The 23819-nt window shown below is 47.6% G+C and overlaps 1 protein-coding gene across 1 annotated transcript; it reads right to left on the reverse strand.

Moving 5' to 3' along the window:
• Nucleotides 1–13067: 13067 nt before the first annotated feature.
• Nucleotides 13068–22647, reverse strand: LOC311241001 (keratin, type I cytoskeletal 13-like). The gene is made up of 7 exons (XM_084329650.1): nt 22076–22647; nt 19972–20054; nt 17465–17621; nt 16809–16970; nt 15634–15759; nt 13846–14069; nt 13068–13260 (listed from the first exon to the last, which is right to left on the reverse strand). Exons 1-7 carry the CDS (start codon nt 22577–22579, stop codon nt 13149–13151), a joined length of 1368 nt encoding a protein of 455 aa, XP_084185776.1. The 5' UTR covers nt 22580–22647; the 3' UTR covers nt 13068–13148.
• Nucleotides 22648–23819: the final 1172 nt, after the last annotated feature.

Here is a 23819-nt window from a genome sequence, read left to right on the forward strand (position 1 = left end):
CTGACTGACTGACTGACTGACTGACTGACTGACTGACTGACTGACTGACTGACTGACTGACTGACTGACTGACTGACTGACTGACTGACTGACTGACTGACTGACTGACTGACTGACTGACGACTGACTGACTGACTGACTGACTCCCCATTGTTGAGACAGATATGCGTGAGTGTCGAGGTCTGATCCGGCTTAACTAGGCTTGTTTTAGATGCAAAGCACCTTGTAGACATACTCACTCACCCACTCACTCACTCACTGATCGATCTGCCCCCTAGTGGAGGTTCGGATGCATGACACTGTATGTATGACAGTCGATCCTGTCGCTAGAGCCAATGATTCCCCTCTCGGCTGCATTCAGGAAGCTGGGTGCTGGTGAGGAGGACAGAGAGACCTCACCCAGGGACAGAGAGACCTCACCCAGGGACAGAGAGACAGAGAGACCTCACCCAGGGACAGAGAGACCTCACCCAGGGACAGAGAGACCTCACCCAGGGACAGAGAGACCTCACCCAGGGACAGTGAGACCTCACCCAGGGACAGTGAGACCTCACCCAGGGACAGAGAGACCTCACCCAGGGACAGTGAGACCTCACCCAGGGCCAGAGAGACCTCACCCAGGGACAGTGAGACCTCACCCAGGGACAGAGAGACCTCACCCAGGGACAGTGAGACCTCACCCAGGGCCAGAGAGACCTCACCCAGGGCCAGAGAGACGACCTCACCCAGGGACAGTGAGACCTCACCCAGGGACAGAGAGACCTCACCCAGGGACAGAGAGACCTCACCCAGGGACAGAGAGACGACCTCACCCAGGGACAGTGAGACCTCACCCAGGGACAGAGAGACCTCACCCAGGGACAGAGAGACGACCTCACCCAGGGACAGTGAGACCTCACCCAGGGACAGTGAGACCTCACCCAGGGACAGAGAGACCTCACCCAGGGACAGAGAGACCTCACCCAGGGACAGTGAGACCTCACCCAGGGACAGTGAGACCTCACCCAGGGACAGAGAGACCTCACCCAGGGACAGTGAGACCTCACCCAGGGACAGAGAGACCTCACCCAGGGACAGAGAGACCTCACCCAGGGCCAGTGAGACCTCACCCAGGGACAGTGAGACGTCACCCAGGGACAGAGAGACCTCACCCAGGGACAGAGAGACCTCACCCAGGGACAGAGAGACCTCACCCAGGGACAGAGAGACCTCACCCAGGGACAGAGAGACCTCACCCAGGGACAGAGAGACAACCTCACCCAGGGACAGAGAGACCTCACCCAGGGACAGAGAGACCTCACCCAGGGCCAGAGAGACCTCACCCAGGGACAGAGAGACCTCACCCAGGGACAGTGAGACCTCACCCAGGGACAGAGAGACCTCACCCAGGGACAGTGAGACCTCACCCAGGGACAGAGAGACCTCACCCAGGGACAGTGAGACCTCACCCAGGGACAGAGAGACCTCACCCAGGGCCAGAGAGACCTCACCCAGGGACAGTGAGACCTCACCCAGGGCCAGAGAGACCTCACCCAGGGACAGTGAGACCTCACCCAGGGACAGAGAGACCTCACCCAGGGACAGTGAGACCTCACCCAGGGACAGAGAGACCTCACCCAGGGCCAGAGACGACCTCACCCAGGGACAGAGAGACCTCACCCAGGGACAGAGAGACCTCACCCAGGGACAGAGAGACCTCACCCAGGGACAGAGAGACCTCACCCAGGGACAGTGAGACCTCACCCAGGGACAGTGAGACCTCACCCAGGGCCGTCCTGACAGGTGGGCAGCGTAGAGCCCTGCCTTCCTCACTCAGTAGGTTCCCCAACTGAATCCAAAATGTTTTTAGTTTTTTAGTTTTTTTTATAGATAGATGACTAAAAAGGATGACTGCTGAATTAGTAAGTCAAGAGTCAAGTCAAGAGTTTTATTTGTCACGGCATACAAGCATACAGTGAAATGCGGGCTACAATTCTCGTATGAAAGGTGCTATACAAATAAAGTTAATTATTATTAATATTATTATTATTATTATTGTTATTATTGAATCGGTCGTGGGGTTCCGATCCTATGGTCCCGTTCCCAAATCTGAGAGACGTCCACTGGAACGAGCCTCTAACATTATGAAGGACCCCTGTTTGCCGCTCTCCCCTCTCCCCTCTCCCCTCTCCCCTCTCCCCTCTCTCCTCTCCCCTCTCCCCTCTCCCCTCTCCACTCTCCACTCTCCCCTCTCCCCTCTCTCCTCTCCCCTCTCCACTCTCCACTCTCCCCTCTCCCCTCTCCCCTCTCCCCTCTCCCATCTCCCCTCTCCACTCTCCCCTCTCCCCTCTCCACTCTCCCCTCTCCCCTCTCCCCTCTCCCCTCTCCCCTCTCCCCTCTCCCCTCTCCACTCTCCACTCTCCCCTCTCCCCTCTCCACTCTCCACTCTCCCCTCTCCACTCTCCCCTCTCCCCTCTCCACTCTCCCCTCTCCCCTCTCCCCTCTCCACTCTCCCCTCTCCCCTCTCCACTCTCCCCTCTCCCCTCTCCACTCTCCCCTCTCCCCTCTCCCCTCTCCCCTCTCCCCTCTCCCCTCTCCCCTCTCCCCTCTCCACTCTCCCCTCTCCCCTCTCCACTCTCCCCTCTCCCCTCTCCCCTCTCCCCTCTCCCCTCTCCAGTCTCCCCTCTCCACTCTCCACTCTCCCCTCTCCACTCTCCACTCTCCCCTCTCCCCTCTCCACTCTCCCCTCTCCCCTCTCCCCTCTCCCCTCTCCAGTCTCCCCTCTCCACTCTCCACTCTCCCCTCTCCACTCTCCACTCTCCCCTCTCCACTCTCCACTCTCCCCTCTCCCCTCTCCCCTCTCCAGTCTCCCCTCTCCACTCTCCACTCTCCCCTCTCCCCTCTCCACTCTCCACTCTCCCCTCTCCTCTCTCCACTCTCCCCTCTCCCCTCTCCCCTCTCCACTCTCCCCTCTCCCCTCTCCCCTCTCCCCTCTCCCCTCTCCACTCTCCACTCTCCCCTCTCCCCTCTCCCCTCTCCACTCTCCCCTCTCCCCTCTCCACTCTCCCCTCTCCCCTCTCCCCTCTCCCCTCTCCAGTCTCCCCTCTCCACTCTCCACTCTCCCCTCTCCCCTCTCCCCTCTCCCCTCTCCCCTCTCCCCTCTCCAGTCTCCCCTCTCCCCTCTCCCCTCTCCCCTCTCCCCTCTCCCCTCTCCCCTCTCCACTCTCCCCTCTCCCCCCTGGAGGTTCGGATGCATGACACTGTATGTATGACAGTCGATCCTGTCGCTAGAGCCAATGATTCCCGTCTCGGCTGCATTCAGGAAGCTGGGTGCTGGTGAGGAGGACAGAGAGACCTCACCCAGGGACAGAGAGACCTCACCCAGGGACAGTGAGACCTCACCCAGGGACAGAGAGACCTAACCCAGGGACAGTGAGACCTCACCCAGGGACAGAGAGACCTCACCCAGGGACAGAGAGACCTCACCCAGGGACAGAGAGACCTCACCCAGGGACAGAGAGACCTCACCCAGGGACAGTGAGACCTCACCCAGGGACAGAGAGACCTCACCCAGGGACAGAGAGACAGAGAGACCTCACCCAGGGACAGAGAGACCTCACCCAGGGACAGTGAGACGACCTCACCCAGGGACAGAGAGACCTCACCCAGGGACAGAGAGACCTCACCCAGGGACAGAGAGACCTCACCCAGGGACAGAGAGACCTCACCCAGGGACAGAGAGACCTCACCCAGGGACAGTGAGACGACCTCACCCAGGGACAGAGAGACCTCACCCAGAGACAGAGAGACCTCACCCAGGGACAGAGAGACCTCACCCAGGGACAGAGAGACCTCACCCAGGGACAGTGAGACAACCTCACCCAGGGACAGTGAGACCTCACCCAGGGACAGAGAGACCTCACCCAGGGACAGAGAGACCTCACCCAGGGACAGAGAGACCTCACCCAGGGACAGAGAGACCTCACCCAGGGACAGAGAGACCTCACCCAGGGACAGAGAGACCTCACCCAGGGACAGAGAGACCTCACCCAGGGACAGAGAGACCTCACCCAGGGACAGAGAGACCTCACCCAGGGACAGAGAGACCTCACCCAGGGACAGTGAGACCTCACCCAGGGCCGTCCTGACCGGTGGGCAGCGTAGAGCCCTGCCTTCCTCAGTAGGTTCCCCAACTGAATCCAAAATGTTTTTAGTTTTTTAGTTTTTTTTATAGATAGATGACTAAAAAGGATGACTGCTGAATTAGTAAGTCAAGAGTTTTATTTGTCACGGCATACACGCATACAGTGAAATGCGGGCTGCAATTCTCGTATGAAAGGTGCTATACAAATAAAGTAAATTATTATGAATATTATTATTATTATTATTATTATTATTATTATTATTATTATTATTATTATTATTATTATTATTATTATTATTATTATTATTGAATCGGTCGTGGGGTTCCGATCCTATGGTCCCGTTCCCAAATCTGAGAGACGTCCACTGGAACGAGCCTCTAACATTATGAAGGACCCCTGTTTGCCCCTCTCCCCTCTCCCCTCTCCACTCTCCCCTCTCCCCTCTCCACTCTCCACTCTCCCCTCTCCCCTCTCCACTCTCCACTCTCCCCTCTCCCCTCTCCCCTCTCCCCTCTCCCCTCTCCACTCTCCCCTCTCCCCTCCCCTCTCCCCTCTCCCCTCTCCCCTCTCCCCCCCCCCTCTCCCCTCTCCCCTCTCCCCTCTCCACTCTCCCCTCTCCCCTCTCCCCTCTCCCCTCTCCCCTCTCCACTCTCCCCTCTCCCCTCTCCCCTCTCCCCTCTCCCCTCTCCCCTCTCCACTCTCCCCTCTCCCCCTCCAAACAACAACCCTCCCTCCTGGCCCCAAGTGCAACTGCTGTAATGTCCGGCCTGTCCATGGGCTGTTCTCCCCTGCTCTGCCTCTCCCTGTGTCATTATGTCAAGTCAAGTCAAGAGTCAAGAGTTTTAATTGTCACGGCATACAGGTATACAATGAAATGCGGGTGGTCTTGCCCGCAACGATGTGCAATACAGTGGTACATATAATAGAATCAAAAGAAGAAAACAACATTGTGCACTAACAGGTAGCAGGTAACATGGAGTGACATCTCGGTATCTGTACATAGTTATTTACAGAGCATGTGTGACATGCTAGTTAGCTTTGGTAGTGCAATACACTGTTCCTGTTATTCTAATTTAAAGTGACCTTTCCTTTGGCCATAAGTGTGCGTGTGTGCGACATGAGTGTGTGCCCGCTCATGTTAAAGTGTTAAGTGGCTGCTCGTGTGTGAGCGTGCACAGTGTGCGTGTCGTGTGTGTGTTCATGTGTGCTTGTGTGTGGACAGTTCAATGTTCTGAGCACTCAATGTTCATTGTTCATGGCTCTGATGGCCTGGGGGAAGAAGCTGAGCCTAAGCCGCTCTGTCCTAGTAGCTGGGGTTCGCAGGCGTCTGCCTGACCTCAGCAGCTGAAACAGGCTGTTATTGGGGTGGTGAGGGTCTTTCATTATCCTGCAGGCTCTGGATTTGCACCTCTTGTTGTATAGAACCTGCAGGGGGGGTAGTGCAATACCCGTGGTACGCTCGGCTGAGCGCACCACTTTCTGTAGGGCCTTCTTGTCCTGTGCCGTGCTGTTTCCATACCAGGCAGTGATGTTTCCGGTCAGGATGCTCTCTACAGCTCCTGAGTAGAAGGACTGGAGTATCTTCCCCGATACTCTGAACTTCCTTAACTGTCTCAGGTGGTAGAGACGCTGTTTCGCCTTCTTTACTACTGTGTCTATGTGTGTTGACCATGTCAGGTCCTCTGAGATGTGGACCCCCAGGTACTTGAAGCTGCTCACCCTGTCCACGGTAGCCCCGTTTATCATCAGTGGTGTGTGTGTCTCCTGCTGTCCTCTCCTATAATCCACGATCAGTTCCTTGGTTTTGCCAATGTTCAGGAGCAGGCTGTTGTCCTGGCACCAGCGTTCCAGTACCTCAACCTCCTCCCGGTAGGCCTTCTCGTCGTTGTCCGAGATCAGCCCCACCACCACCGTGTCATCTGCGAACTTCACTATGGAGTTGGAGCTGAACTTGGCCACACAGTCGTGTGTGTAGAGTGAGTACAGCAGGGGGCTCAGAACACAGCCCTGGGGGGACCCGATGCTCAGGGTGATGGTGTTGGAGGTCTGACCCCCCACCCTGACCGCCTGGGGTCTTTCGCTCAGAAAGTCCAGTACCCAGGCGCTCAGGGCGGAGCTCAGACCTAGCTCGATCAGCTTGTCCACCAGTCTGGTGGGGACTATGGTGTTGAACGCTGAGCTGTAGTCAATGAACAACAGTCTCACATAGCCCCCCTTCTGACGGTCAAGGTGCGAGAGGGTGCTGTGCAGTACCTGGGAGACCGCGTCGTCGGTGGACCTGTTTGTCCTGTATGCAAATTGCATAGGGTCCATATCACTGGGGAGGGAGGCACAAATGTGGTCCTTGACCAGCCTCTCGAAACATTTCATGACCACAGAGGTGAGTGCCACCGGTCTGTAGTCATTTGGACATGCTGGGGAGGGTTTCTTCGGCACAGGGATGATGGTAGACATCTTGAAGCAGGCAGGGACCACTGACTCCGCCAGTGATTGATTAAATATGGCGGTGAACACAGGGGCCAGCTGGTTGGCACAGGTCTTGAGTATACGTCCTGTTATGCCATCTGGGCCAGCAGCCTTCCTGGTGTTCACCTGCATAAATGCTCTTCTCACACTGTGTTCCGACAACGAGAGAGCGTCCCCCCCCCCTCGCGGTTGCCCCCCCCCCTCCACAACAGCCGGCGCGCCAGTGACGTCACTAGCCGGAGAGCCAGCAGCGCCACTGTCTACACCAAACCGAGCGTAGAAGGTGTTGAGCTTGTCCGCGAGGGAGGCGTCGTCGCTCCCCATTGAGGGGGCGCTGACTTTATAGTCAGTTATTGTCTTCAGTCCCTGCCATAATCCTCTTGTGTCGTTTTGTGCCATTTGTGTCTCCAGTTTATCAGCATATGTCCTCTTAGCAAGTTTGACAGCTTTGCGTAGAGTATAGACTGAAGCCTTATACTCCTCCATGTTTCCTGACTCTCTACCCAGGTTGTAGGCGGTGGTACGAGAGTTCAGAGCTGCTCTAATAGTGCTATCCACCCACGGTTTCTGGTTTGGGAAAATCCGCACCGTTTTCCTGAGGACAATACCATCAGCTATTGTTGTTATGTAGCACACCACTGTGTCTGCTAGTTCACTGACGTCACTGGCGCTTCCTATGAACATATCCCAATCCGTGTCTGCAAGCACGTCCTTGAGCGTGGCCTCTGATTCGTCGGTCCACTTCTTTGTCTCACGTGACACGACGGCGTCACGTGATCTCTGTTGATATGCCGGAAATAGCAAGATGGAGTCATGATCGCTCGAGCTTGTGGACCCCGTTAATGGCGGAGCGGCTACTGCCTTGTAACCCGCTTTGAACGGGGAATAGCAGTGGTCGAGTGTGTTCTTCCCTCTGGTGGAGCAAGCGATGTGCTGGAAAAAGGACGGCATCACTTTCTTCAGGTTGGCCTGGTTGAAATCGCCGGCCACTACCATCGCTGCGTCTGGGTGTTTGATCTGGTGTCTGTTGAGATGATTGTGTAGTTCGCCCAGCGCTTTGCCCGTATTCGCGTGTGGGGGAATATACACGGCAGTCATGACGACTGCTGTGAACTCCCTCGGGAGGTGAAACGGACGACATAGGATAGAAAGATGTTCCAAGTCCGGCGAACACGAGTTTGAGAGGACCTGCACCCCCTCGGGATTAACCCAGGAATTGTTTGTGATGAGGCAGACTCCGCCGCCGATGGTCTTTCCTGAGCCAGCGTTGCGATCTGCACGTAAGACTGTGAAGGCATCCGAGGGAGAGACGCTTTTGTCTGGGGTCGTCGACGTGAGCCATGTCTCTGTGAGACATATAATGTTGATGTCTCTCATCTCCCGTTGGAACCGGACCCTCGCTCTCAGGTCATCCATCCTACCCTCCAACGAACGGGCATTCGCCAGAAAGATGGATGGAATTGCTGGGCGGTAAGCAGCTCTTTTTAGTCTCAATCTGATACCTCCTCGTCTCCCTCTGTGTCTCCTCCTGCCGTCGCCTTTGTTCTTTTCTTTGCCGCCATTCTCCCGTCTGATTTCTGCTGGCCATTCTAGGTCAAAAGTGTCTCCAAACTCCTCTTTGAGCCCGGGGTTCAGGTCCATAAGTGTCTGACGGTCGTATGACGTACCCGCCAGTGTTGCTTTAAATAAAAAAGTAGCAAAAACAAACATAATAGCTAAAAGTGAGTACATCGTTGCGGAGCTAAAACCAGAGGCGTCTGACCAGGGTCGCGTCCTCTCTTCACATGTGTTCTCCTTGTTAGGTTATGGTTGTTATTATTATGGTTAGGTTATAGTTAGGTTATGGTTATGGTTATGGTTATGGTTATGGTTATGGTTATGGTTATGGTTATGGTTAGGTTATGGTTAGGTTAGGTTATGGTTGGAATTAAGGGTGGGATTACAGTTTGTTACTCACTCACCAATGGAGGAATAAAGCTGCTGAGACATCATGTTGGTATTGTTATGGTTAGAGAGACCTCACCCAGGGCCGTCCTGACCGGTGGGCAGCGTAGAGCCCTGCCTTCCTCAGTAGGTTCCCCAACTGAATCCAAAATGTTTTTAGTTTTTTAGTTTTTTTTATAGATAGATGACTAAAAAGGATGACTGCTGAATTAGTAAGTCAAGAGTCAAGTCAAGAGTTTTATTTGTCACGGCATACAAGCATACAGTGAAATGCGGGCTGCAATTCTCGTATGAAAGGTGCTATACAAATAAAGTTAATTATTATTAATATTATTATTATTATTATTATTATTATTGAATCGGTCGTGGGGTTCCGATCCTATGGTCCCGTTCCCAAATCTGAGAGACGTCCACTGGAACGAGCCTCTAACATTATGAAGGACCCCTGTTTGCCGCTCTCCCCTCTCCCCTCTCCCCTCTCCCCTCTCCCCTCTCCACTCTTCCCTCTCCCCTCTCCCCCTCTCCCCTCTCCCCTCTCCCCTCTCTCCTCTCCCCTCTCCCCTCTCCCCTCTCCCCTCTCCCCTCTCCCCTCTCCGCTCTCCCCTCTCCCCTCTCCCCTCTCCCCTCTCCCCTCTCCCCTCTCTCCTCTCCCCTCTCCCCTCTCCCCTCTCCGCTCTCCGCTCTCCCCTCTCCCCTCTCCGCTCTCCCCTCTCCCCTCTCCACTCTCCCCTCTCCCCTCTCCTCTCCCCTCTCCCCTCTCTCCTCTCCCCTCTCCCCTCTCCACTCTCCCCTCTCCCCTCTCCCCTCTCCCCTCTCCCCTCTCCACTCTCCCCTCTCTCCTCTCCCCTCTCCCCTCTCCCCTCTCCCCTCTCTCCTCTGCCCTCTCCCCTCTCCCCTCTCCCATCTCCCCTCTCCCCTCTCCCATCTCCCCTCTCCCCTCTCCCCTCTCCCCTCTCCCCTCTCCCCTCTCCCCTCTCCACTCTCCCCTCTCCCCTCTCCCCTCTCCCCTCTCCCCTCTCCACTCTCCACTCCCCCCTCTCCCCTCTCCCCTCTCCCCTCTCCCCTCTCCCCTCTCCCCTCTCCCCTCTCCCCCTCCAAACAACAACCCTCCCTCCTGGCCCCAAGTGCAACTGCTGTAATGTCCGGCCTGTCCATGGGCTGTTCTCCCCTGCTCTGCCTCTCCCTGTGTCATTATGTGTTCTCCTTGTTAGGTTATGGTTGTTATTATTATGGTTAGGTTATAGTTAGGTTATGGTTATGGTTATGGTTAGGTTATGGTTAGGGTTATGGTTAGGGTTAGGGTCACACTCATGTAGCACTCTTCTTCTGTGGTCTTCTTCTGTGTTCTCCTTGTCTCTCTGTGCCTCTGTATTATTTATTTTCTCTCTCTCTCTCTCTCTCTCTCTCTCTCTCTCTCTCTCTCTCTCTCTCTCTCTCTCTCTCTCTCTCTCCCCCCTTCGTGTTCCCCTGTTAGTTTATAGTTTTTTTACTGTCTTGTATTAGGTTCACTGTTTAGTATTAGTGTTTGTATTATTATTGTTGTGTCCCAGTGTCTGGTATTTGGTTGTCTTGTCTTCCTTAGTTGTAGTTCCTTGTTTTGCTTCCTGTAGTTCTTTGTAGTCTGTTTCCCCTCCCAGGTGTCTCCAGTTGTAATGTCCCTGTGGAGCTCCCTGCTCCTGTCCCTGTGGAGCTCCCTGTCCCTGTGGAGCTCCCTGCTCCTGTCCCTGTGGAGCTCCCTGCTCCTGTCCCTGTGGAGCTCCCTGCTCCTGTCCCTGTGGAGCTCCCTGCTCCTGTCTCTGTGGAGCTCCCTGCTCCTGTCCCTGTGGAGCTCCCTGCTCCTGTCCCTGTGGAGCTCCCTGCTCCTGTCCCTGTGGAGCTCCCTGCTCCTGTCCCTGTGCAGCTCCCTGCTCCTGTCCCTGTGGAGCTCCCTGCTCCTGTCCCTGTGGAGCTCCCTGCTCCTGTCCCTGTGGAGCTCCCTGCTCCTGTCCCTGTGGAGCTCCCTGCTCCTGTCCCTGTGCAGCTCCCTGCTCCTGTCCCTGTGGAGCTCCCTGCTCCTGTCCCTGTGGAGCTCCCTGCTCCTGTCCCTGTGGAGCTCCCTGCTCCTGTCCCTGTGCAGCTCCCTGCTCCTGTCCCTGTGCAGCTCCCTGCTCCTGTCCCTGTGCAGCTCCCTGCTCCTGTCCCTGTGCAGCTCCCTGCTCCTGTCCCTCTGGAGCTCCCTGTCCCTGTGCAGCTCCCTGCTCCTGTCCCTGTGGAGCTCCCTGCTCCTGTCCCTGTGCAGCTCCCTGCTCCTGTCCCTCTGGAGCTCCCTGCTCCTGTCCCTGTGGAGCTCCCTGCTCCTGTCCCTGTGGAGCTCCCTGCTCCTGTCCCTCTGGAGCTCCCTGCTCCTGTCCCTGTGGAGCTCCCTGCTCCTGTCCCTGTGCAGCTCCCTGCTCCTGTCCCTCTGGAGCTCCCTGTCCCTGTGGAGCTCCCTGCTCCTGTCCCTGTGCAGCTCCCTGCTCCTGTCCCTCTGGAGCTCCCTGCTCCTGTCCCTGTGGAGCTCCCTGCTCCTGTCCCTGTGGAGCTCCCTGCTCCTGTCCCTCTGGAGCTCCCTGCTCCTGTCCCTGTGGAGCTCCCTGCTCCTGTCCCTGTGGAGCTCCCTGCTCCTGTCCCTGTGGAGCTCCCTGCTCCTGTCCCTCTGGAGCTCCCTGCTCCTGTCCCTCTGGAGCTCCTGCTCCTGTCCCTCTGGAGCTCCCTGCTCCTGTCCCTGTGGAGCTCCCTGCTCCTGTCCCTGTGGAGCTCCCTGCTCCTGTCCCTGTGCAGCTCCCTGTTCATGTTCATGAGGAGCTCCCCACTCCTGCTTCCGGGAGCACCTGGCTTCTGCCCCTGCTCCCAGAGATCTCCCTGAACCTCTTCTGAACTCTCCCTGCCCCCACGAAGACCCCTGCTCTCCATGTTTCCTTTCCCCAGCCTTCCTTCTCCAGTCCCCTTCCTCCTGGTCTCTTCCGCCAGCCTTCCTTCTCCAGTTCTCTTCTCCCTGGTTCCTTCCCCCAGCCTTCCTTCTCCAGCTCTCTTCTCCCTGGTTCCTTCCCCCAGCCTTCCTTCTCCAGTCCCCTTCCTCTTGGTATCTTTCCCCCAGCCTTCCATCTCCAGTTATCTTCTCCCTGGTTTCTTCCCCCAGCGTTCTGTCTCGAGTCCCTTCTCCCTGGTCTCTTTCCCCAGTTTTTCTCCTTCAGTCCCCTTCTCCCTGGTGTTTTGCCCCAGTCTCCCTTCTCTGGGTCCCTGCTCATCCTCGGACAGTCGTTTGTGACGTCTGGGATCCGTCCCTTAAGGGGGGGGGGGGGGGGGGGGGGGGGGGGGGCCTGTAATGTTCGGCCTGTCCATGGACTGTTCTCCCCTGCTCTGCTCTCCCTGTGTCATTATGTGTTCTCCTGGTCTCTCTGTCTCTCTGTGTTCTTTCTTTTCTCTCTCTCTCTCTCTCTCTCTTTCCCTCTCACTCTCCTTCATGTTCCCCTGTTAGTTTAGAGTTTTCTTTACTGTCTTGTTTTCGGCTTAGTAGTGTTTGTAGTATTCTTATTTTGTCCCAGTGTCTGGTATTTGGTTGTCTTCCATAGTTGTCGTTCCTTGTTTTGTTTCTTGTAGTTCTTTGTCAGTCTGTTTCCCCTCCCAGGTGTCTCCAGTTGTAATCATCCCAGATGTTTCTTGTTTGTCATTATTTTGTTCATTTGTATTTGAGTTCCTTGTTTCCAGTTCTCTGTGTTGGTCCATTGTCTATGTTCAGTGTTTTAGTTTCATGTCTTCATGTGTCTTGTGAGAATCTTATCAAGTAGTAGTTTTGTCTTTTTGTTTGCCTTTTTACCGCTTTCCAGTGTGTAACTGTGATTTGAGTCTTTTTGTATATTTTTCTGTGCACTGCTTATTCTTTTGTTCATTAAACACCCTTGGACCCACCGTCTGCCTCATTTTGTCTGCACTTGAGTCCTATTTCACAACCCCACCTGGGACAGCTAATGCAATAAGTAAATCTACAGTAGTTATCTATCTACACCTACAGTGTTGCAAATATATACACAAATACATCAAGTACAAGTTTAAAATCATTGGAACATGCTTATAAAGCCCTCCACCAATTATTCATGAAGTGAAATGGCCTGAAAAAGGGAAACTAACGATCATTCTTTGGTGTCGAAATTTACCATTCTGTCTATGCTTGACCATTTGGGGGGGGTCGCAAAAAGGCATTCTCTCTGTTTTTAGGGATCTTTGGTAAGAATGATTATGGTTTTAACTGAGCTTATTGTAAAACATGAAGTGCAGGATACCTCTACACACTCCCTAAACAAGCAGTATGTTGATATTGTTTGTATAGAATGGGCTATTTGTAATTATGTAGATTACGGGATCACGGTCAAATAAATTGTCTTTGTGGGTCACAAATTCTCCCTAATATATTCAATCAACTTGATTATTTTTGTTAGGACGAGAGTCACTTTGCCTTTGTCCCCCTTCACACAACAACATTTAAAATTATAAAGAAAGTAACACGACACACACATGTTTAAAGTTTCAACACCTCTTTTTATTTGTCTCAAAGCAGTGTCGGTGTGTCCTGTGCTCTCGGGGGAGCGATGGCGTTGCTCACCCTACCACCTCCGAGCTGCTGACCACTCTGCCGTCGACTATCTCCTCTACGATGGTCACCACCTTGGTGGTCATGGTTTTGGAGCTTGAGCTTGAGCTTGAAACACAACTGGTGAGAGGGGGAGAGACAAACAGCAGGGTTAGGACATAGACTGTAGACACTGTAGACAGACTGTAGACACATGGACACAATGACTGCTGCCAGCAGCTGGAGACCTAACGGGAACTATTAGGAATGTATGACCACTAAGTGTGTCTGACTCTTAACCACCATTCTAATATTGTTTTATTTCTATTTTGATACACTTTGTGGACATTCTTTTATTATTATTATTATTGATTTATATGTACACCTACCTTGTAAAGAAAAAGTGAATGACCAAAATAAATTAACTAACTAACTGACTAACTGACTAACTGACTAACTGACTAACTGACTGACTGACTGACTGACTAACTAACTAACTAACTAACTAACTAACTAACTAACTAACTAACTAACTAACTAACTAACTAACTAACTAACTAACTAACTAACTAACTAACTAACTAACTAACTAACTAACTAACAAAGTAACTAACAAATTAACTAATCAACTAACTAATGAACTAGCTAACTAATTAACCAACTAACTAGCTAACTAACTAACTAACAAATTAACTATCTAACTAACTAGCTAGATCCCAGCCTCACCTGCCACCACCCTCTCCATCCAGCAGTCTCCTGTACTCTGCGATCTCCATCTCCAGTCTGGTCTTGATGTCCAGCAGCATCTGGTAGTCGTGTCCCTGGCGCTCCAGGTCTGCTCTGAGTGCCATCAGCTGCTCCTCGCTGGCCGTCACCTGGGCCTGGTAGCTTGCCAGCATCATGCTGTAGCGGCTCTGTGTTTCTCCCAAGGTGGACTCCAAAGACGCTTTCTACACGATGACAAAATGATAGCATGATGAGCCCGGAGGCCAGGCCAGGTTGTTCGCACGGTAGAAGCAGGTCCGGACCGGCCATCGGGAGGCCTGAGATTGCTTTCTCAATATACACAGTGTACTGTATTATCTCAAATCAAACTTTTACTTTCTAAAAGGTATCATCTGTAACCTCACTTGGTATTGTGAAATGAGACCAACCTTGCCATACAGAAATAATAATAGTAATAGTAATAGTAATAATAATAATAATAATAATAATAATAATAATAATAATAATAATAATAATAATAATAATAATAATAATAATAATAATAATAATAATAATAATAATAATAATAATAATAATAATAATAATAATAATAATAATAATAATAATAATAATAATAATAATAATAATAATAATAATAATAATAATAATAATAATAATAATAATAATAATAATAATAATAATAATAATAATAATAATAATAATAATAATAATAGTAATAATAATAATAGTAATAATATGAATATGAATATGAATACACAATTCATAATAATAATTAATACTCATAATATAATAACAACTAATAATAAAAGTAATACAACATAATAACAACAATAATAATAATAATAACAATAATAATAATAATAATAATAATAATAATAATAATAATAATAATAATAATAATAATAATAATAATAATAATAATAATAATAATAATAATAATAATAATAATAATAATAATAATAATAATAATAATAATAATAATAATAATAATAATAATAATAATAATAATAATAATAATAATAATAATAATAATAATAATAATAATAATAATAATAATAATAATAATAATAATAATAATAATAATAATAATAATAATAATAATAATAATAATAATAATAATAATAATAATAATAATAATAATAATAATAATAATAATAATATGAATATGAATATGAATACACAATTCATAATAATAATTAATACTCATAATATAATAACAACTAATAATAAAAGTAATACAACATAATAACAACAATAATAATAATAATAACAATAATAATAATAATAATAATAATAATAATAATAATAATAATAATAATAATAATAATAATAATAATAATAATAATAATAATAATAATAATAATAATAATAATAATAATAATAATAATAATAATAATAATAATAATAATAATAATAATAATAATAATAATAATAATAATAATAATAATAATAATAATAATAATAATAATAATAATAATAATAATAATAATAATAATAATAATAATAATAATAATAATAATAATAATAATAATAATAATAATAATAATAATAATAATAATAATAATAATAATAATAATAATAATAATAATAATAATAATAATAATATTAATAATAATAATAATAATAATAATAATAATAATAATAATAATAATAATAATAATAATAATAATAATAATAATAATAACAACAACAATAATAATATAAAATAAATAATGATAATAATAATACATAATACTACTAATAATAACAGTAATACAATTGTGAAGTGTGATTTGTGAGCCACGTTACCATGCTGAGCTGTGACTGCAGTTCGATCTGAAGGCTTTGCAGTGTTCTCTTGACTTCTGTGCTCTCAGACCTGGTCGTCTGGAGGGTTTCTGTGCTGACAGCTACTTCCTTGTTCAGCTCTTCTGACTGTGGAAGTACAAATAAAATAAAGAATATAGGTTACAGTTAGGTTAGGAACAGGGGTTACAGTTAGGTTAGGAACAGGGGTTACAGTTAGGTTAGGAATAGGGGTTACAGTTAGGTTAGGAATAGGGGTTACAGTTAGGTTAGGAACAGGGGTTACAGTTAGGTTAGGAATAGGGGTTACAGTTAGGTTAGGAACAGGGGTTACAGTTAGGTTAGGAATAGGGGTTACAGTTAGGTTAGGAACAGGGGTTACAGTTAGGTTAGGAACAGGGGTTACAGTTAGGTTAGGAACAGGGGTTACAGTTAGGTTAGGAACAGGGGTTACAGTTAGGTTAGGAACAGGGGTTACAGTTAGGTTAGGAACAGGGGTTACAGTTAGGTTAGGAACAGGGGTTACAGTTAGGTTAGGAATAGGGGTTACAGTTAGGTTAGGAACAGGGGTTACAGTTAGGCTAGGAATAGAGGTTACAGTTAGGTTAGGAACAGGGGTTATACTGTTTTTGAGAAACTTCATTGGATGTTTATTAAAACCAATCAAATCATGCAAAGAAATTACAACTCTAGGTTCTTTTTAGGTATTTAGGTATTCCAATGTACAGTGTCCCCCCTACCCAACCCCCCCCCCCCCCCCCCCCCCCCCCCACCTCCAATGTACAGCCCCACCCCACCTACCCAACCTCCCCCAATGCACAGTTTCTATGTCAAATGTATATACTCTTCTTCTGGATTTTTTTAGTATCACAAACAGTACTGTATTTGAAAATCTGGTATGTCATAAATGTATTATAGATGTAGCAGTACTGTCTATCTGTATGTCATGTGTGTCATATGATGAATTGAAAATGGGGGACCCTGATGGAAACAAGACGAAAGTCTTTCTCAGGTCTGCATCCTCTTAACAATTGTATGTATTGAGCTGTACTGTACTGTACCCATTCTGCAATCTGTTAATAAACTTTTCAATCAATCAATCAATCAATCAATCCAACATGAGCACATTACGGGAAGCAGTACGCCTACTTCTTGTTTTATAGGTGTCACAGTCTTACCTTGGAGTGGAACCAGACCTCCAGGTCCCGGCGGTTCTTGGCGGCGACGGCCTCGTAGTGTTCTCTGATCTCAGCCATGACGACAGTGAGGTCCTGCTGAGGGGCAGCGTCCACCTCCACGGTGATCTGACCGCTCATCTGGGAGCGCATGGCCAGCAGCTCCTACAGCAACACACAGGTAACAACAGACATCAGGGTGATACGAGACTAAACGTTACCAATGTTTTAAATGTTTTAAAAAAATATATTATTATTGATTTTTGTAACTGTGTGAATGTACATCATGTGATGGTTACTTTAATTTAGTCTTTTGTGTGGATCACAGGAAGGAATAGTTGTGTCTAAGACAATGGGGATCCTAAATAAACATAAACATAAATATAAATATACATTTAAATTTAAATTTAAATATAAATATAAACATAAACATAAACAGGTGGAAGGTTACAGCCTGGATCCAGCACCTCAAACGTGCTGCTTCTAAGAAGGAACAGGTCTGTCCAGCCATATCGTTTACACGTGGTCTATTCACGTGATGACAAGTGGGACTAAAGATGGCTGAACATCTGAACGCAGGGTTAGTCCGTCTCCTCTGAGTAATGAAATCCCACGAGGGGTCATCTCTTTCACTGCCTGAGTCGTTCAAACCCACTGACCTCCTCGTGGTTCTTCTTGAGGTAGACCAACTCCTCCTTCAGCCCCTCGATCTGCATCTCCAGGTCTGTTCTGGCGAGAGTGAGCTCGTCCAGGACCCTCCGGAGTCCAGCGATGTCCGCATCCACCGACTGGCGCATGGCAAACTCGTTCTCATACCTGGAGGAAGGAAGGGTTCTTGGGTTTATCTTCAGTGGTGGTGGTGGTGGTGGCTAACCTTCTGTAGTGTGGTAGTGAAAGGTTAACCTTCTGTAGTGTGGTAGTGAAAGGTTAACCTTCTGTAGTGTGGTAGTGAAAGGTTAACCTTCTGTAGTGTGGTAGTGAAAGGGTTAACCTTCTGTAGTGTGGTAGTGAAAGTGTTAATCCTTTGTAGTGTGGTAATGAAAGGTTAACCTTCTGTAGTGTGGTAGTGAAGGGTTAACCTTCTGTAGTGTGGTAGTGAAAGGTTAACCTTCTGTAGTGTGGTAGTGAAAGCGTTAATCCTTTGTAGTATGGTAGTGAAAGGTTAACCTTCTGTAGTGTGGTAGTGAAGGGTTAACCTTCTGTAGTGTGGTAGTCAAAGGTTAACCTTCTGTAGTGTGGTAGTCAAAGGTTAACCTTCTGTAGTGTGGTAGTCAAAGGTTAACCTTCTGTAGTGTGGTAGTGAAGGGTTAACATTCTGTAGTGTGGTAGTGAAAGGTTAACCTTCTGTAGTGTGGTAGTGAAAGGTTAACCTTCTGTAGTGTGGTAGTGAAAGGGTTAACCTTCTGTAGTGTGGTAGTGAAAGGTTAACCTTCTGTAGTGTGGTAGTGAAAGGTTAACCTTCTGTAGTGTGGTAGTGAAAGGTTAACCTTCTGTAGTGTGGTAGTCAAAGGTTAACCTTCTGTAGTGTGGTAGTGAAGGGTTAACATTCTGTAGTGTGGTAGTGAAAGGTTAACCTTCTGTAGTGTGGTAGTGAAAGGTTAACCTTCTGTAGTGTGGTAGTGAAAGGGTTAACCTTCTGTAGTGTGGTAGTGAAAGGTTAACCTTCTGTAGTGTGGTAGTGAAAGGTTAACCTTCTGTAGTGTGGTAGTGAAAGGTTAACCTTCTGTAGTGTGGTAGTGAAAGGTTAACCTTCTGTAGTGTGGTAGTGAAGGGTTAACCTTCTGTAGTGTGGTAGTGAAAGGTTAACCTTCTGTAGTGTGGTAGTGAAAGGTTAACCTTCTGTAGTGTGGTAGTGAAAGCGTTAAGGACACATACTGCAGCTACAGTAGACCCACTAGAAGTAGGGATGGGAATCAGGGAATCCCCAATACGATATCATCACGATACTAGAGTTACAATATTTTAATATCATGATATTGTGATATATTGCAATACTGTGATATATTGCGATATTGTGATATATTGCGATGTTGAGATATATTGTGATTTATTAACTTTTTACAACTGCAAATTATGTCCCCAATGGAAAACTTTGCTAACATCAGCAATAAAAAATATATCTGTTTTATATAATAAGATAAAGTTGTCAGTCTGTTGACCTCATTCCAATCATTTTTATTGCAGTAAAATGGGATTGTCAAGCAAATATAAAATTGTCTTTTTCGTGTTTATGAATACTTGTGTCACTGTATTGATATAATATCGGCACGCAAAATATTGCAATATATTGCTTTATAGATTTTTCCCCTAAATAGAAGTAGTCCCAATTTGACTGTATCTGTAAAAAAAATATATATATTAGATATATTAGAAGCTATCTATTAGAAGCTTCATTACATATCAGTTATAGTAGCTCACTTGTCATGCGCAACGTCTACGCTGGCTATGGAACATCCTCAGCCTTAGAGGAAGGATTGTCCTGTGCAAGACGGGGTTATGATGAATACTTAAAGTACACTGTTAAAAATCACTCAAGTTGTCTCAACTTGTGTTTTCAACTCGCCTTTTGAATTTGGATTTTATTAGTTGAATCAACTAACTGGAGAGAGTGAACGTTAAACATCAAGTTGACAGCACTCCTATTTAGTTGATCCCACTCCAATGAAGTTGATTCAACAAAAAGGTTGCATTGGGTTTATTTTAGTTTGTTGTTGAATCCACTGAACAAGAGTGATGTAAACTTGAAAGATTATATTCAACTCAATGAATCGTAGTTGATTCAACTCCCGATTTAGTTGATTCAACAACAACTACAACAACAACAAAAGGAAATTCAAAAAGCTCAGGCCTACTTGAAAATAGAAGTTGAAATGACTTATAGTGGACCACTAACCTAGCTTAGCTCAAATTAATGGAAGCAGATACAGACCACTAGCCTAGCTTAGCTCAAATGAATGGAGGCGGATACGGACCACTAGCCTAGTGTAGAACTCTGGGAGTGGTGTTTCTCGGCCAGCAGCTAGGCTAGGTTTATCTTAGATTTAGATGTATCTTCTTGTCTCTGGAGAAGACGGTGAAGCGCATTTTCCCATAATGTTGACGTGTTCCTTTAAGTTGAGCCATGATTTATTTGATCTACCACCCGTATAGAAGCTTCTGGACTTACTTGACCCTGAAGTCGTCAGCAGCCAGCTTGGCGTTGTCCACACTGAGGTAGATTCCACCGTTGTATCGGGTGGCGTCCTGGATCTAGGGAACAGAAAGAGAGCAATTAAACGCTGTGCGACCCCACGAGCAGATCCCTCCTCTCTGGCACTGGAGTGGGTTTTCTGGAAAACAGGCGAACTCTAGAAAACACAATACTAGCAGTGGTTGAGAAATGAATGAATGAATGACTGACTGAACTTTGGTATTTACAATAGGTGTTGACTATTTTCAAGGAGGCAGGAGGGCCTAGAGGTAAGGAGGCCGGCCAGTAACCGAAATGTCACCGGTTCGATCCCCGCCACTGACAGGAGGGTGGCTGGTATTACATCTACAGTGCCCACCATCTCTGCCTAAGTGCCCTTGAGCTACAGTAGGCACTGAACCCCAAACCTACTCCAGGGGTGCTGCACTGCGGGCAACCCTGTGCTCTGACCTCTCTGATGAAATGCCTATCTATGTATGTAACTAGGAGGGATAGGTGAACATAGCACTTGTGTACATTGATTATTATCAAAATAATCTTCTTCTTCTTCTTCTTCTCTACACCAGATCCTGATGTAATGGTGTTTCTTGGGGATGGGTGTTTTTATCTTAAAGGGTGATGTCACCCATTTTAAGAATTCACACAATGTACAGGACAGTTCAGTCAGTATTTGTGAACACGCGCCACTCTCTCCTAAAGTTTGAAATCAGACAGAGAGAGAGAGAGAGAGAGAACCCTCCGATTGGTGATGATGTCACTGGGATGTATAGAATCCGGGGCTGCCCCATTAACCATTTGTAGTGTGGCAGTGAAAGGGTTAACCTTCTGTAGTGTGGTAGTGAAAGGGTTAACCCTTTGTCGTGCGGCAGTGAAAAGGCTATCCTTCTGTAGTGTCGCAGTGAAAGGGTTAACATTTTTTGGTAGAGTAGTAGTGAAAGGGTTAACAATGAACAGAGCTCTTGTCAGACCAATACAATGTTTGTGTGAGCTTTTACACCCATTATCATTCAGACCTTCTGGCAATATGAACACAATATGGTTGTAATATCTCACACAAACATGTTATCGCATCACAAAGAAAAAGAAAAAAGCCCCCATTCATTCAGTCTATGGAGCAGCCCCAGATTTCACATCTCAGTGACGTCGCCGATCGGAGCGTCGTCTGATCTCCAGCTTCAGGGGAGAGTGGTGCGTGTTCTTCGCAAATACTGACGAAGAACTTTCCTGTGTCACTGGAAAAACAAATTCTTAAAATGGGTTGAGCTGAGGCCCCGTCGTTCCCTCGTTCACACCAGAGATCAATTACCAGCCGCCGTCATAAACAAGAGCATTTAGAATCAGTCTCCCGTGACAGCTGGTGATCAATCAGATGCCGTCTTTTGACGCTGCTTGTCATCCTCTCTCCTCTCTTCTCTCCTCCCACATTGGACTTTATCTTGTGCATCTTATCATTGCTTTTCTCTGTAAATGCCCCCAAATCTATTAGCTGTAGTCAACTTTCCTAAGAGTGTACACACACACACACACACACATGTGGTGGGTGTTTTTGTGCAGGTGTTATGATACAGATGTTATGGTACTGGTGTTATGGTAAAGGTGTTTTTGTGCAGGTGTTATGATACAGGTGTTATGGTCCAGGTGTTATGATACAGGTGTTATGATACAGGTGTTATGATACAGATGTTATGATACAGGTGTTATGATGCAGGTGTTATGGTGCAGGTGTTATGGTGCAGGTGTTATGATACAGATGTTATGATACAGGTGTTATGATGCAGGTGTTATGGTCCAGGTGTTATGGTCCAGGTGTTATGATACAGGTGTTATGATACAGGTGTTATGATACAGGTGTTATGATACAGGTGTTATGGTACAGGTGTTATGGTACAGGTGTTATGGTACAGGTGTTATGGTACAGGTGTTATGGTACAGGTGTTATGGTACAGGTGTTATGGTACAGGTGTTATGGTACTGGTACCCTGAGACTGAGAGTAAGTAAACACTGTATCTCCCGCCTGCACATCTGCTCCCATGCGAGGAGAGAGAGATGGACAGGTGGACAGGTGTGTGCGGCGCCTACCTTTGCCTGGAGGTCGTAGATGATGACGAAAAAGGCGGAGTAGTCTCTGCCAGTGGGGGAGGTCTTGCTCTCCAGGAAGAGTCTGATCTTCAGCTCCAGGTCGGCGTTGGCCAGCTCCAGGATGCGCACCTTGTCCAGGTAGGTGGCCAGACGGTCGTTCAGGTTCTGCATGGTTCCCTTCTCGTTGGAGGATATGTCCAAGCCGCCGCCGCCGCCTCCGAGTTCCAGGCCGCCTCCGAAGCCTCCGCCGAAGCCGTAGCCGCCGCCACCGCCGCCGCCGCCAGAGGAGAAGGACTTGGAGGCGCTTACGCTGGAGATGCGGCCACCTCCTCCTCCGCCGCCGCCGCCATACAAGCTTTGGGCCCTGCGCGCTCCGTAAGCACCACCTCCTCCTCCTCCTCCTCCACCACCGCCAGAGATGGAGAAGCGAGACATGCTGGCTCCTCCTCCTCCGCCACCGCCGCCGATGCTGCTCCTGGACGATGAAGAATAGCCGTACGACATGATGCCGGGATGATGATGATGATGATGATGATCAGGTGTCTATTCTTGCGGCTCTACCTGGAGAGGAGAGAGTGAAGAAGCTGGATGACTGAGCTGTGTTTTATACAACCCCATGAGGTGAGGTGGGGGGGGGGGGGCAGGGAGGGAGGGAGGTGGGGGAGGGAGAGAGAGGGGGAGGGAGAGAGAGGGGGAGGGAGAGAGAGGGGGAGGGAGAGAGAGAGGGAGGCAGAAATCATGCCACGTGTGGGAGGAGACACCTATTCTTAATCCACTCATAAACAAAAGAAAGAAAAAAGAACTCACTGACGTTTAGACAGAGTGAAGGGAACGGGCTGTGGGTGTGTCAGAAAGTAATCTCCACACACGCACATGCAGACAGTAACATGAATAGAAGGATGTCAGCAATGCCAACTCTCATTTATCACCTGCTTGGGGGGGAGTTTTAAAGAGCATGGCATTTTTACCTTTACACTTTTTTTTTTTTTACCTTTTAGATTTGTTTGACATTTAGTGTGGCAGGGGATAATTCTGGCTCGGTGAACCTTCTATCTTCTACCGACCAATTATGATGTCGATCGGTATTGAGTCATTTCTCCACAACAATCCCTGCTGTTCCTCATACTAGGGTCACAGGTCAAGGAAATTCACCTGCACTCAGTGCTTCCCACAGGTTCAAATTCAAGTTCAAGTTTAGTTTTATTTGTCACATATAAGATACATAGTGAAATGCTTGGTTCTGTATGACCCTCTTGAGATTGTGCTTTATAAAACAACAAAAGTCCAAACAATTATACAAAACATACGATATACAAAACTAAAATGTACAAAATGCCAAATGCCAAAATTAGGTAGAAGAGGTAGTGCAAATGTGTAAGAATAAATAGATAAAATACGGTGTTATGTTTAAAAAGTGTTTCATGTGTTTAAAGTGAGTGTGTGCATATGGATGTTGTGTGCAGTGAGCGTTATAATGGTTCCCAAACACAGCAAGACAACAGAACGAGGTGTAACAGAGTGAATGAATGAATGAATGAATGAATGAATGAATGAATGAATGAATGAATGAATGAATGAATGAATGAATGAATGAATGAATGAATGAATGAATGAATGAATGAATGAACACTTTTATTTAAAATGGACACCACAGCTACATTGGACCAGTCACAGTGGACAGACCAGATGTGTTGTTTTGCGTGTTTATAGCACGTGAAAAGTGCTATTTTTCAACACCAGTCCA

This window comes from Notolepis coatsorum (genome assembly GCF_963971535.1).
Source record: "Notolepis coatsorum genome assembly, chromosome: 14".
Classification (NCBI taxonomy): Eukaryota; Metazoa; Chordata; class Actinopteri; order Aulopiformes; family Paralepididae; genus Notolepis; species Notolepis coatsorum.

Bases quoted from the DNA above. Each gene is read 5' to 3' on its own strand.
- LOC311241001 (XM_084329650.1), bottom strand. From the start codon at position 22,579: ATGTCGTACGGCTATTCTTCATCGTCCAGGAGCAGCATCGGCGGCGGT. The intron at 20,055-22,075 runs GTAGGCGCCGCA...TCTGTTCCCTAG, and splicing joins TCTACGACCTCCAGGCAAAG to ATCCAGGACGCCACCCGATA. The intron at 13,261-13,845 runs GTGAGGCTGGGA...CCCTCTCACCAG, and splicing joins GATGGAGAGGGTGGTGGCAG to TTGTGTTTCAAGCTCAAGCT.